This window comes from Apis florea, unplaced genomic scaffold (assembly GCF_048593485.1).
Source record: "Apis florea isolate Af1SG1 unplaced genomic scaffold, ASM4859348v1 contig_3391_pilon, whole genome shotgun sequence".
Lineage (NCBI taxonomy): Eukaryota > Metazoa > Arthropoda > Insecta > Hymenoptera > Apidae > Apis > Apis florea.
Window position 1 is genome coordinate 1,609,660 of NW_028256754.1, and position 17,384 is coordinate 1,627,043.

The 17,384-nt window shown below is 19.2% G+C and overlaps 1 protein-coding gene across 4 annotated transcripts in view; it reads left to right on the forward strand.

The window, feature by feature from the left end:
* Positions 1-3,058: 3,058 nt before the first annotated feature.
* The window catches only part of wun (wunen), a 100,572-nt gene continuing 86,246 nt past the window's right edge, over positions 3,059-17,384 (forward strand). For all 4 annotated transcript variants that reach the window (XM_086912512.1, XM_086912510.1, XM_086912509.1 and 1 more), the window contains exon 1: positions 3,059-3,470. In XM_086912512.1, coding sequence (XP_086768638.1) covers positions 3,407-3,470 — 64 coding nt within the window. In that variant the 5' untranslated portion in view covers positions 3,059-3,406. The remainder of the gene's footprint in view (positions 3,471-17,384) is intronic.

Genomic DNA, 17,384 nt, shown 5'->3' on the forward strand with positions numbered 1-17,384 from the left:
TTACTAGTGTACTTATACTTTTTTATTGATGCCTTAATGAATGATATTTTGTTTATAAGAATCATTCACTTTGCATATAATGAAATCTATCCAAATTAAATACATGTCTGTTGATCTGAATTGAAACTATTGTAAGTAGTAGTTTCTCGCGAAATAAATGTCTAGAAGATGTATGCCCAATTATCTACGATTTGCTTTATGATAGAGCAAAAAAAAGTAAGGTATTAAAATTTACGCTTCTTTTAAATAATATTTATTTTTACCTTCATATTTTTTCTGTAATCTTATCTTCTTTTACTTTACAGAATGTCCCAACTATGACTTGTTATATGTATTAGCACTGTTACAGATAAAAATAGTTTGGGGTAATGATCTTATTTCATAAGTTTTTTTTTGGGATTCTGTAATTTTTGAAAATTTTCTAAATTTTATGTTTTAAATATGATTTCCATTTTCCAAATTCTCAGATTTCGAGCAATTAATATATAGTCAGTCATAGAAGTTCTCATAGATTTTAAAAGAATTCAATTAATAATTATATCAAAACAATAATTTCATTTTATATCAAATATTATGAATATATATATATTATAATAGATTATATACTTTTTTATTAGAATATCATTTTCAAAAATAAAATTAATCTTTGAAATATTAGTATTATTTTCTTTCTTTTTAATATAATTTCGCAATAAAGTAAAGTTCAATAAAATAAAATAGAATTGAAATTTTTATTTTGATATTTTTAGAAAATAATTAGATTATAATATTTTATTTTAAATTATAATAAAAAATATTTTTAAATCGTACAAATCATATATAAAATATGAAAAAAATAATAAAAATTTAGAAATTAATCTCACGCATTCAAAGAGATTTTTCGTTAAAAATAAATTATTCTATGCATAATCTATTATAACTATATATATATATATTAAATTTTTATTAAAATTAAATTTTTTAACATTGATGAATTTCCTTATAAGATAAAGTATATTTGTAATTAACTATACCTATTTTTGAATTGTTTAAATTGATATTAGAATACAGAATTTTAAATTAAATTAAGATTAAATTGAAATGATTGAAAAGAAAAATAAAAACAGTAAATTTCTTTGTAATATCGATAAAAATGATGATAATTAATATTATAAATTAATTTTTAACGTTTTAATAAGAATTTTTGAGAGAATCTATAACCGGATGATTCATTCTTGAGAAGGTGAAATTATTTTTTTTTAAACAAATGAAGCAAGTTAAATCATATTAAATAAACTGAATACATGGTTTTATAAATAATTTTTAAAAAAATCATTAGATAATGAATAAAAAATTAATAAATGATAATTTTATTTCTTGCAACAAAGATATTGTTTTTTAAATTCTTTCATTTAGTACGTTTTTCTTTCATTTAATACAGTATGAAGATTATCAACTAAGAAATAACAGAAAAAATATTAAAATATAATGAAAAAATAAGAAAAAAAAAATAAAAAAAAAAATTAGAAAATCTGTTCAAAAATCTTACTTATATATATTAATTATATATAATTATATATATTAATTATATATTAATTGTATATATTAATTATATATCTGCTATACATATAAAGCAAAAATTCATTAATAATCTCTTAAGAATAATAAACTTTAATTTTTAAAAAATAAAATTAAACATGATAACACATGATGTAGCACTTTTATGTATTGATTTCTAATTTCAATAAAAATTGGAATATCGAAATGTAATTAATAATAATTGTTATTTTTTCCATTTTTTTTCGTTAATTATATTATTTAACATGAAATTTTCGATTCAGCATTGATTTAATCAATTATTAATTATTATATTTTTATACATCATAAATAAATTAATTTTTTCATAAATAGATTTCTATTATAAGAATATTACAAAGATAAATAATACTATCACAAAGATAAATAATTTAAATCGATTTTAACATTAATAAAATAAAGAAATTTTTATAATATTTTTATAATATTTATATTCTTTTTGTATTATTATTTATTTATTTTCTTATTTTTACAATATTTATATATTTGTTTTCACAAATAGATCTATTTATTTTAATTCCTTTATATGTTTCTTTTAGTTTATAATTATGAATAATTATAAATTTATTCAAAATTTTTATAATTTTCACAACAATAAAATAAATTCTTATAATTTATCTTATATTTTAAAAAAGTTTTATGCAATACGCATTATAAGAAAACAAGCAATATTTTTTATAAATGTAAAATTTCATAGATTTACAATATTTCTTATATTTATTAAAATATATTTGTTAATTTAAATTTAATAAAATAACTTTATTTTTAAATTTTTTACATATAAATCTCATTTAAATATAAATAAATATAAAAATTAAAACATAAATTGTATTTATTGATATTAAATTTTCAGTAAAAAAATTCCATAGATCATCAATACAAATTTAGAAATTAATATTTAGAATATTATTTATACTATGAATGCGAATAAAATTATATAATAAAAGTATTATCAAATACTTTATGATTAATATATTCTTTCTATAAGTTACATATGTAAATATATATAAAAAATAATATATGAAATATAGATATAGATATTTAGAAAATTTTATAAATTTTTAAATCATTGTAAATAAATATAATAATATGTTTTAATATATTTCTATTTAAAATTTAATTTTTTAGTTTATTCAGATAAATAAAGATAAAGATCTTATTAAATATATCACATTTCTTTTAAATTTTTTAAAAATTTATACAAAATTTCTTTTTTTCCAATAATTAATTCAACTAATTCTTTTCAAACGTTTTTATATAATACTGTATGTATATAATATTGTGTATTCTAGTGATAAAAATTATAACGTTTGATTACATATGTCAAAAATATAAATGGCAACTATTGTCCGGTAAAACAAAATAACATAATTGAAAAGTGAATATTCATTCATATTTCATGGAAGAGACTTATGTTTCGTGTTTATTTCATATTACAATGAGCACCCATTATTAAACTACGGACTGTGATTCAGGCCGGCCAGGCACGTGCGTCGTATGCGCGGATGAAGTAGTGGAGCGAGGCGCAGCCGCAGTCGTCGTTTGGATCTCGATCGGGTCAGTTCTGTAGTGTGTTCGTAGGTAGATTCGCGAGCACTAGTTCAAGCGTCGTTCAGTCCATTCCGAACCGTCGATCGGAATGTGTTTTTCATAGTTTTTCTATACGACATATAACATAATTTTTTTTTGCATATTTGTCCATTTTTTTGCAATCGTGTGTGTTTATCATTATTGTTCATTAATTCGTCCTTTTAAGACATTAACGAAACAGGCAAAAAGTGAAAAAAAAGAGAAAAAAAGAAAGAAGAATATTATTATAATTCGAATTATCATGGATAGGTCATCGAAAATAATTCTAAGAAAGATTATCATAGATTTTGTATGCATTTTTATTGGTAAGTGAATTAACATATTTCATTACATATAGATGCGTTTATGTGCGAATGAATGTTTCTGCGATTCGTAGTACGAGTGGTAAACGACTGCCGCGAGAGATTTCTTTGTATCCGTGCTAGAAGGGTACGATGAACGATGATTACGTTATATCGGGCGGCTGTCAGATTGACAGTCGAGGCGCCGCACGCGGCCCGTTTGATCTCTGTACGAACTAACCTTTAAATTGGCAGGTGCTTGCTTTGTTGAGGATATTGTTACCGATGGTGTGTTATCTTTACGCTTGTAAATTCTCACGTTGTAATTACTTTAGTTATATATTCTGTTCGATAAAACTACGAATTGTTTTTGAAAGTAGAATATTCGTTATGCATATCGAAAGGTTACTTAAGAGCCTTTAGGAATATAGCCTCTAGGAGATTCAAGATTTTCATTGCACGAATTAATTATTTAATACGTTCTTCTAACGTAAATTAAATGAACCTAAACAAAAGAAAGGCACAAATTGAATACTAATAGTAGTTTTTATATTTGTAAAAGAAATTTTTAGTCAGGATTTTTTGCAAACTTTTGTATGTTTTTACATGTTATTTGTGAATTCGCCACTAAGCGAATTCTTTAAAGATTTGTTATTTAATTTGAACAAAATGTGTAGATTATTTGGTTTGGTTGGTGGATTATTCAAATATTTGAATTTTTAAATATGAAATTTTTGAATTTTATTATGAAATTGATTAAAAAATATTGTTTAATTTATCTTGTAAATATTATTTTGTAAATATTGTTAATTTATCTTGTAAATATCTTGTAATTTATCTTGATAAATATAATATATATGTAACACTGTTTAGCTCGATCGATTTAATGTGAGAAGTGGTGACACGGTTTAACGGGCTATCTAGTACATTGCAGTTATTTAAATGTTTCTTTTTTTGAAAATTTAATGTTTAATATGAAAAAAAATTAATAGATTTAAAGATTTTTTTAAATAATTTTTAAATATTATATCATATTATATCATAACATTTTTGACAAAAAATAATTTTTTCAATATTCTTTGATTAACAAGTATAAAATTATGAGAATTTGTTTTAATAAAAAGAAAAATCTAAAATTAATTTGAATAAATCATTATAAAAATATTTTTAAAAGCTAGAAAATTTGATCTATTTTATTTCTTAATTATAATAGTATATTTTTATTATTATTAATTTTAATTTTTTAATTATAAAATTATATTTATCTTTTTAATAATTTTTTAATTTGTTTCTTGAAATCTCAATAAAAATAATATAAAACAACTATTATTTTAAAAAAAATTTTTTTAATTTATTTATACATATAAATTTAATATAAAAAATGCATATATATATATATATTATACTATTTTTATTATCTATTAAATTATTTTTATTAAAATCAAAATAAATGAAAATTTTTCATCCATGATATCATTATTTTAGTTATTTTTTTTATTACAATTCAATATTTTATTAATAAAACAAAATTAATTTTTAATTTATTATTTCATTTCATTATTGATTTTTTTAAAATTTAAGAAAAAAAACAAATAAATTTTTATTACGATATTTTTTTCTATTGATATTGATTATTATAAGTACCCAAATAATATATTTATAATATATTATAATTCTATCGTTTCGAATAAAATGATTTTTTCTTATTTGAAATTTTATTCTTTTCGAATTTATTTCCATGTATGTTATATCGTGTATAGAATATTCTAAAAAAATAAAATAAAATAAGTTAAAAGTCAAAGAAAAAAATCTGTAGTAAATCTAGTGATGTAAAGTCAAAATACATGAATTTTATATATATTATATATTATTATTTATATATTATGTATAATATTATATATTATTAATATACATACTACATATGTAATATTATTATTATAAATGAATAAATTTAATCTAATATAAATATTGTATTGCAAACTGATAAATAGATATTATATTAAAGTTACAATGAATATTAAAATGATGTAAAAAAAAAAGTAATAAAGAAAAATAATCGTATTCATAATATTTAAAAAATTTTGTTTATACATGAATTATAATTTAATTATAAATGATTTTATGAAATAAATAATAAAAATAATTGGTATTAATTAATTAAAAAATATTTTTTTTATCCAATTCTATTTAATATCATTTATAACTTATTTATAATATAATTTATATTTATAATAATGTTATAAATTATAACGTAATGATTCGTACTTTTTTATATAACTGATAAAAAATAAAAGTTATATTAATTAGAGATATTTTTTTATAATTGAACTTTTACAAATAATATAATAAATATTTTGATAAAATATATCATAAGGAAAATAAAATTTAAATGAAAAATTGATAAAAAAAATTTCTTTATATTTATTATTTCTTTTTATATTTATTATCGACGTAGCCATTTCTTTGAAATAAAATTTATTATTGAAAACGAGATTTATTTGCTTTATCTATCATGTTTATTCGAGTCAATGTGAAAATATTAAGAATGAGCAAAATTTATAATTATTTAATTTTTTATTGTAAAAAGAAAAAAAAACAACAAAGAAAAAATATGTGTTATATATTTTGAAATATATGAATATAACATAAATTGGATTATATATATATAAAAATATATATAAAAATAGGTCGAAAAGAAATGATATGAAAAAACATTTTTGTCAAAAACATTAGAAATATTAGTTTTAATTTATAGAAATTTATTCATTCAAAGTTATATGTTTTTTAAAAATATCCTTTTATTGATGCTTACATATCAAATAAATCGATCGATTATACAGATTGATTGTATTGATGTATTGATGTATTGATGTAGACGAAAAATATTACGCTACACTGCACTAATTCCCTGATAGATTGTAAATAATACAGATTCTTAATCTTTCTAGTTTTATGCATTTCAACTGAAATATTAATTGATAATTGAATTTTTATTTGTTGAAATTAAGTTTGGTTTATAGTGTCTTTTTATCATATTTTTAAGAACTGTTTCAATTTTATTGATTCTTGGATGCCGAGCATTCGCTATAAAGAAATATAGTTTAAATGAATTTACGAATAGATCGTTCAGTAAATGTTTACATTTTAATAAACACGAATAAATATAATCGCTTATACTTTGTTCTAGTTCATTTAATATCGCTCGTTCGATTTCATAGTATTAAATATTAAGAGAAATAATGAAATAAAAGTATTAAATTATATGAAAATAAATTTTTAATAATTTATTATTTAAAATATTAGAAGCCCAAATTTTGATATCATTTACATCTTACGTCATACATCAAGCGTAGATTACACTTTCATTGTTTATATTTAATTTTTATTCGTTTAATATGCTAGCAATATAGAAAATCAAATAAATATAATAAATATAAATATTCATAAAAATATATTTTATATAAATTCAAAATGAAATTATTTAAAGTCTCATTTGAATTTTAATTCATATTGAATTTTAAAAAAATTAAAAAAAAATTTATGAAGTAAATAATAAGAAATAAAATTGATATTAATTAACTAGAAAATGTTAATTAACTAAAAACATCTATTTATAGTGCATATATACTACAATTTGATTCAAATATTGTAATAGATAGAGAAAATAATATTAATAATAATTTTTTCACAATTAATTTAATTCTAAATAATTATTTTTTTATCCTCTGCAAAAAATTTTTACGATATAATATCTTTACAATATAAAATAATAATTTTAATATTTATAAAAAGTATACAGGAAACTCGATTTAAAATAATTAAAATAATAAAATAAGACAGTTTGTTTGGAGCACCGACAAAATTATACAAATTGTTCTTATTTCAATTTAATAAGATTATTTTAAACAAAGCTATAACAATTTCAAAAATTTTTTCTTTGTTAATCAAAATTATAAAATCTTGGTTTTTAATTTCCTATATATTTTTTTCTTATGTCCATGTTTTTTAATACTTTTGTATTAGTCAAGTTTTGCAAATTGTGGATATAATTCATGAGAATCGTGGTAAAAGGGCAAAGACAAAATGCCTTTCGACAAAGAGAAACGTGGCAAACAGGGGAATCACAGGCACAGATGAAAATCAGATAACACAAAAATGAGTATTATTCGCGACGAAAAGTAGGCCGAGGGCATTTTCACCTTGAAAGTTGCTCACAAGTGTCTATTTGTTCCATCTTTGTTTGTTGCGTTCCATCTTTGTTTTCGCATTCAACATGTGAATAAGATTGTACAACTTCATTTTTTTTTATTTTTTTTTTTATTAAATCGTTGCACATAAAATAGCATATAAAATTTTTCGATATTTTAAATGAAATCGAAGTTTATTTTTAAAAATGTGAAAAAGAGAGTTCTGAAAGAATCATGAATATGTTAATGTTTATCGAGTTATGAAAGAATTGAATGTTTAAAATTGTTTTTCAAAATATTTCAAGTTTAAATATGTATTGCATTGATACATAAAATTTTATTTTATTGTTTTCATTGAATCTAGGATTTAATAATCCGATCTAAGATTAAAAAAAAATTCGAATTTTAAAACTCTAATAGTTTCTTTGTTTATTGGTCATTTTAAAATAAATTATCATTGAGTAAAATATTTGAAAAAAAAAAAAAAATAAAAAATTTATTTTAGATCTAAAATATAGAAATTAAAATTATATTAATGTGTAAATATTTTTTGAGAATTATTATTCGTGATTTATGATTTTCAATCTTTTTAAATTTTTTATAATTTTTACTATCTAATTAATGTCGTCATTTAGCTTCATTAAGTTTACAAAATCAGAAATAATCCCTTAAAATACAAGAAGTTAGTACAATTAATAATTGCTATTCAAATAATTGCTATTCAAATAATTCAATAATTGCTATTCAAATAAAGTTTAATGAAACTGAATTATTTTAATAATTGATATTATTTAATTTTAAAGAAATAATATTTCACATATTTTCATTCATTATTTAATATTAAAATTAAAACAATTTTAACAATTAAAATTCTACAAAATAATTTCAATTGAATTTCTTTTGTTTATAGTTATATATTAGTTTCATATTCATAAATCAATAAAATAACTTTTAATGACATTGCATTAATCCACCGTGAAAATAATAAAAAATGAAAATAATTACACTTTTAGAAACTAAGTATCATAATAAAATGGAAATAATAAAAAAAAAAAAAAAAAGAAAGAAAGAATAATCAAAGTATTCACATTTATATTATAGTGTATACCAATATTTCTTTTTTTTCACTTTCATATTTTTCCTTTTCCCTTTTTTCTTTTATATTCTTATGAAGATCCGTTTATTGTAAAAATATCATATCGTTGTTAATAGTATTGAATTTTTTTTGACAGAAAATTATACATAACTCTGTGATTGAAATATTTATTGGATATTGTTATAATACATGGTATAATATATTCAGTTTCGCGTATAGGGTGTTATTATGTTATTATATTGGAATATATACTTTGGAGAGGATGTTGATTTAAGACACGAGTGTGTTTTCAAATTAAAATAATGGGTAAGCATGTAATGTATGTACAACGATGGAAATGGATGGAGGTATATAATTACATATTAAAAATTTTTCTTAAATCTTGTATGAAATAAGTTATTGAGGCAATAGATTGGTAATATAATATTAAGAAAAATTTGATTAAAAAAATATTGATATTTAAATGATACAGATGTTCATGATTCTATAAATTCAATGAATTGACACATTTTTTAAATTTTTATAAGAGAAGAAGATTTTGTTAAAATTATTTCATATAGCTTTGTATAATAAGTCGTTTTGTATAATTAAAATTTTTATATCTGTTTTTCATTTTTAAATTTTGTATATTAAAGCAAATTTTTCTTATTCCTTATTTTTTTTAGCAAACATAAAAAGCAAAAGATAATCAAAGATATTTTTTTTAAAATAAATAATTTTTCTCTTGTCTTTTAAATAAATGTTATTTATAGTAGTATCTTCTAATTAGTATATTGTGAAATTATAATATTAATATATTATAGAAAGCACATCAAATATATGATCGAAATTGTAATAAAATTTTATTACATAAATATAAATATAATAATGTTTAATGTTTATTAATATTTATTTATTACATTATTATACAGCTACAAAGTACTATTTCTATTGATATTAATTAAATCGAAACATTAATCTTTTGTTAACATTATAAATATTTTTATATTTAATGACAACTTTTTAAAATAATTTTTTATTTACTTTTTAAATATATTTTTTTAAAATAAATAATAAATTATGATAAGTACCAAAATACATTATCATTTCAAGTAAATTAAAATTTTCATTTTAAAAATTATTGCATGTTGCGAGAACCTAATTAGTTTTAAAATATGTCATAAACAAAAAAAAAAAAAAAATTAGAAATAGAATTAGAAAACAATTTACAGTAAATTCATTATATTTTTTACATTTTCGGTTTGTTATATATTTTTAATTATTTCTTTTTTACAAAAATTGTATTTCATATTTAAAAAATTACCTAAGTATTAGATGTTATTTTCATGTTTATGTTATTTTTATTTTAGATTTTCAGATCTAGTTTCAATTTTTAGTTTTTATCAATTATATATTCATAAAATTTTATTGATTATAAATATATTAAAATTTATCTATTAGAAGCAAATGGATAAAAATCATTTAAGAGTCATAAGAATAAATCTTGTAAATTCCCTTGAAATGATGTTAAAAATAATTCTCAAATGCATTTGATGTAATTTTTATTACTCAATATTTAATAAGAGATACAAGGAGCAATGCAAATATAACAATTAAATAGTTATATTTTGTTAGCATTTCAAACATGGAAAATTTTTCTGTTTAATTAAGATTACATTTGTTTTTTTTAAAAACACATGATTTTTATTTTTAGTTCGTTATATTTTTTTTATCATTTCATTTTTTTTAAGAAATAAAATATTTAAAATAAAAGTGCAAAATTAATATAAATTATATAAAAAATATACAAGATAAAAAAAGACTATCTATATATATAAATTCGTAATATATAATTTTTCATTATGCATTCTATTTTATTTTTGAACAATGAAATATCAAATATTCATTAAAAGTATTTTTCTCTAAATAATTTCTTCTTTATGTACAATTTAACACGATGTTCATTTTTGCTTTGGCATTATATTTGATTCTTTGAAGCGCATATTGACTGTGTCACCGAAAGCGGAGCGTGTCTTTTAAGATTTTCTCTAATAACTGAACCCTTTCAAACTTCGTTAAGCGGCACCAACAGGTCCAACTCTCGGCGTGAAGAGCATTAGTGGCAATTTTGTCGGAACCTGTGTGTCACTAGGCTCTGCCTGTGGCACCATGGTGGATCGAACCCATTCAACATGAGGCAAATGCAGATTAGCTGGTCAAAATCGGCTCGATTCAATGACTGAATAGAAGTGGTGATCTTGATAGTTTTGTTGGTTCGCTTTGTTAGTCAGTGTTAAATACTTCCCACGAATATCCCTCTGGAATATCAGGATGGTAATCTTGGTAATTGATATATATATATATATATATATATATATATATATTTATATGTATGAGCTTTTTGTCATCATCTTTTCTTTTTTTACGATGAAGATGAAAAAGGAGGAAGGTAAGAGAAAATTTTTTATTAATGAATCTATTTACGCTTATGATGCAATGGAATTCCATTTGTACGAAAATTTATATTATTTACGCTGACCTTATATTATCTGATATTATTATTATATTTTTAAAGAAAGAATATTTTGTGAAATTCTTTTATATGAACCTGAATTTTTATTAATTGAATGAAAAATTATAGCTGGTAAGGCAATTAGATGGATTCCTATTATATATTTGTTTTAATTTTAAATATAATCGTTTTAATATTATTTTAATTTTTTAGTCATTATTTTTGTTTTATATTTTAATTTTGTCTGATTTTTATTACTATATCGTAAAATAATAAAATATAAAATATATTTAACTTTTTTTTAACATTTAACATTTAATTATACATTTAAATGACAATAAATTCTTTATATCTGTTTCTTTATTCATTTAAAAATAATTAATTAATATTATATGATAATTTTTCCAATAATTTTATCATAATATCATATATTTCGTAGCACACAATAATATTGGTATATAATGTATGATATATATCTGTGTATACTTTAATATCAATTAAATATTCTTATAGTATTAACTTGTAAATATATCTTAATATAAAATTTAGAATGTTTTTTATAAAGGGCAAAATTCGAATATAATTGCCTTTTTTTCTTAATTTTGATTGAAATTGGTTCACAGTTCACATGGCCGATATAAAAGAAAGGAAGATAAATGTTTATCCGTCGAATGTATCTGTAATCGATTGATGTCTAATTTTACTACGAAACATCAGGCGTATGTTTATGCGTGAATGAAAGTGATGGTGTACGTTAATAAACTTTTACGCATACCATAGCTAGCTATGTGTATATTTTTTCTTTTTTCTTCCATTATTTATGCATCAACCGCTTACATGAGTTATTAGCAGTGTAAAAATTACATACGTATATAGATTAGTATACATGATGAGTGTTTCGACATAACGAACTTAAATATTTCGTAAATTACTTGTTTCATAAAAAAAAAAAATGCATTAAATATTATATAATGTGATAAAAAATATAATTAATGTTAATTTTCCTGCAGTTAAATATATTTTCGATTTTCTTGTTTCAAATACATAATTTTTAACGTTTTTCTTTTGTTTTTTATAAAAAATATTATTATATTTTTAAAAAATTATTAATTTAAGAAATATTTTAATTTATATTTTATAAAATTTGTTATACGAAAAACGAGAAAAATACAAATTTTAAGGAAATAATTGAAAATGTTTTCTAAAGATTGTGAAAAAAAACTGCATATTATTATATCTTAAATTAATAATAATATTCTAAATTAATAATATATTTTAAATATTATTATTCAAAATTAATCTTAAACTATTAATTTGATTTAAAAAATAATTATAAAAATATATTATCTTTAGACTTTTAAAATTTTTAACTTTGCGAGTTTTTTTCAACCAAACAAATATGTTATTTTATTAAACCAATATTAAATCGGTTTTGAATCATATTGATATCTAAGATATATTGTATATATTGTAAGATTTATTATATGTACATTTTAATTTTATATCTACATATTTGAATAAAATTTATATTTTATAAATTTATTATATATATTTTATGTTTTATACAATAAATATTATTAATGATCTTTTCTAAAAAAAAAATTAAAATAAAATTAAAATAAATTTTAAATTTTTGATTTTTGGATCATTTATTCTTTATTGATATTATGCCAATAACTTAATATTGATAATATTTTGATAATATATCTTTGATAATATATTATAAAAAATTAATGAAATATAGATAATTTTATTAATAATTTTTTGTGTTAACATTGATAAAATTTAAATACATTATGAGAAAAAAATTTTATTTATTTTATACAAAAATGATTAATAAACATTTTTTCTGTTAGCAATAATTGATTAATCTTTTGGATATATTTAACGAATCGTTGCATTTTTTGTACCATTGCATAGAATGTCGAATCTAACTTGTTAATCGAATCGAATCAAATTTAAACTTGTACTATCAAATGAATCCAAGCAATATCTTGTTAGAAAGTTCAGTGTAGCTATAAGCATAAAATTAGTAACAAGATTGTCTAGTAATGCAAACAATGTCAAGTACCATTAATAATGCTTAAATTTTTTGAAAAATACCATATTCTTCAGAACAATATTAAAATCAGAATCATATTGAAATTATTTTTTTCTCCAATGCAAATAAATTCTCATATGAAATTTGTTGAAATTTTATTTTTGAATATGAGCATGCACATGCATAAAATAATTAAATCAGATTCATGTAGAAAATTTCTTCAAATTAGATTGACACATAAAGAGTTTAAAGATAAGTTTAGTCAATAACTTATCTATTATAAAGTAAATGGACAATTTATAAAAAACTTTATAAAATCGAAAATGACATTAGATAATTAATAATTGTAATATTTAAGTTGTCAATATAACATATACTATAATAATATACTATAATAATAATATACTATATACTATAATAATATATATAATAATAGCAAAAAGAAATATATCATTTAATTGTTACTTTACATTTTTAATTTTATATCTTTCATAGAAAATATACATAATAAAAAAATTCTTTAATGATTAATAAAATATCATTTGAAGTATAAATATCCGTAAGTTTAATTTTGTTAATGAAATTACATACTTTACATTATTTTTCAATGATAGAAATTTATAAAATTTATAAAATATTATTTTATAATAATGAAAGATCTTTTTTATTTAAATAAAAAATGATTATTTATAATATATAATTATCGCATAAAGTATAGAAAATCATTAAATTCCAACTATTTTTTTCTATATCGAACATAATTTTAATCTTTATGTTATTAATCAAAATTTTCGATGTTTTTCAATTTCTAATTTTATTAATTTTTTGATAATAAAAGTATAAATCAAAAGAAATATGCCAAATAATATAGTTGGATTTAAAAAAAAAAGGATTTTTTAAATGAAAAATAACAAATTTTTAATTTTATATTAAGTTAAAAAGTATTATTTATCTGAGAATTAACATAAGGATTAAAAATATACAATGTTAATATATTCATAAAAAAATTTTTTAAAAATTGATTCTTGAGGTTAAAAACGAAATATCAATTATTTATTTATTAAGTTATAGAAAATTTAAGTTTGCGTTAAATAGAGATAGTTTTATTTTCACCATCTCTTTTTCTATCTCCATCTCATTTTTTCGATAATTTATTTATTTATTTATTTATTTATTTTTTAGAATTTTTTTTATTTATTTTCTTAAATTGATCCTTAAAACGAATTTCACGATTATATACCTATAAGATAGAAAAACATATCTTTTTAAGAAATATTTTCATTCTAAAAAATCAAATCGTAATCGATAAAAAAGATTATTTCATTAAATTATTTTTCCTCATATTCCATATAAATCAACAAAGGCTAAAAAAAAAATCGGAATTTTCATTTCTTAAGATTTTAAAAAATCAATATCCTAAATTTTTGTCCTATTCATCAATGACGCGATGATTATTGTAATACATTATATAATATTGCATTGATGTTTTCTTACCAGTCATTGTCACAGTAAATCGTGATTTTTATTGGACAATCATGAAGCTAAGGAGTTTGATGCCAACGAGGCCAATATGCGTTTAAAAGCATATACAATCGCTTCTTCATACATATAGGAATAAGTATATGTTTACAGTCACCGCGTAACCGGCTCTATAATTCACCCTGAAATCACTTTGCACGCTGTTGACAACTGTTTTCACTATATTTTTTGTTTCACGAAGTATATACTACATCATTTTGTCGCAGCTATGTTTGCTTTCGTCAATCACCTTTCTTCTCTTTCTTTTCGTCTCTTTTTTCAATCTCATTCTTTCTTCTCATGTATATGATTATCCAAGGCAGGTGATACAAATAATCAGAGAAATGAATTTACATATAAAAATGAGTGAAGTAATTGAATATATTATAATTATTCCAAACTTTTACGTAAATATTTTTCATATTATATATATATATATATTTTGCATATTTTAATTAAACATAAAAATATGTTATACATTGTTTTTTTCACTTTAATTTTATTTGCTATTTTATTTGATAATTGAATATTATGAATAAATTATATCGTATATTGAATATAATTCGAAGAAATTCTAGTTGCATAAGACATAATAAAGTTGAAAAAATTTTATATAGTTCATATAAAAGACAAATAAAAATAATTAGATAGATAGATAGATAGATAGAGAGAGATAATATATATATATATGGCACGATGTTTTATAATGTAAAATGATCTTTTTTGATCTAATTTTTTCAGATAAATAATATTAATTTAATATAAAGCTATAAATAAATTTAACAATAAAATGATATTTTGCTATATAATTTAATATATATTTTGAATAGTACGACGTACTTTCTGCACTATTAATTAAATTTGAACGTTAATTGCATAAAATCTATTTAATTATAATGAATATATTATATTCTAAATAAATCTTTTACTGAAGTATCATATTTGATCTATAATACTCGAAAAAATTTAAATTTGAAAAAATTTTTTTATACGTTTTATTTATTTATTTTATATAATATAAAATATTTTCTTTTATTGTTTATTTTAATTACACGTATTGTTGAATATATATCATAGTATTGAGAATTGAAATTAATGGAAATTTGTTACTTTATTAAAAAAAAATATAATACATATTTCAAAAAAATATATATTCAATCATAAATGTTTTTGTATATTTATTTTATAAAAAAATTTTCATCTAATCTGAAAATTCTGATTTTAATGAAAGTTTGTATTTGTATAAAATATAATAAGTTAGATTAGATTATTTTTGTCGAAGATTTATTTATATGAAAAATTTATTTGTAAAAGTAAAATTAATATTCAAAATTTTAATAACTTTTCATCTTTCAAGTACAATTTTTTATAAGAATTCTTTTTACTATAGAATTACAGAACATTAATTTCATTTTTTGAAATTTTTTGAAAATTGGAAATTTTGATCTCATATCATTACAAAATTATACTTAAAAAAAAATTATATTTAAAACTTTAATCATTCATTTTAAAATAATATTACAGTAAAAAATAAAAAAATATAATATTGTATATAAAATATACATATTTTAATAAAATATTGTATATAACTCATATTCATTATACTCTCACTATATTCATATTTACAAAATTTCATTAAAAAAATATAATTTATTAAAAATATATAATTTTTCATTTTATTAAAAAATAAAGAAAATTGTTCAAATATTTTCGCAAAGTAATCTATCTGATAAATTTTCAAATTTAGTATTCTCAAAAAGAAAATCCAAACCAAAATCCAAAAAATATTTTTTCTTTTCAAGTTATTTTTGCATGCAAAATTACTTTCTGTCTTTACACATTTTGCACGTACATTTATTTTCGTATCGTGTTCGTGTCTCTCAGAGCTATGGATAAACGTGTCGACTGGAAAGACAGAAAGATGAGTGTTGCCATGAGTGCACGAATGCAGGAAGTGTTAAGGAATGGCATGTCTGCGAACCATGAAATATCGAGGCGAAAAGGACACAATCCGCGAGGAGAAGCAATGCGATACCATGTGAACCTCATTGCTTCGGACCGTTATCACGGTATACTTTATAAGAATGCCTTTCCTTTAAAAACATCAGTTAAATGTTGCAATTCTTTGCAATGTTTTAAACTTTTGCGTGTCCATAAATATATCATAATAAAAAATCAAAATTATAGAATTATTTTTTTAACAGTGAAAGAATTTATTTCTACTTTTTTAGATTTATTTTGGATTAAAAATAGTTTCATTTTTAAAACATATATTTCTTAATTCTTATTTTCATTATTAATTATATTTTTATTAGTCTTTCAAAATATACGTAAAATGATGTTCACAAAGTAAATGAGCAAATTAAAAAATTTTTGCGAAATAATATTTTAAATTTTTTTGAATTTTTTTCAAAATTATTTTTTTATGGATTAAAATATTATTTATTGAAAATAAAAATCAAAATACTATAAATCATTGAAGAAAAATTAAAAAAATTTAATGAAAATAATTATTTTTAAGTGATTTGCACATTTTAAAAAAAATTTGTTATTAAAAAGTTAGATTTTAATTTAAATATTAATTCATGTAAAAGTCAATTTTCAT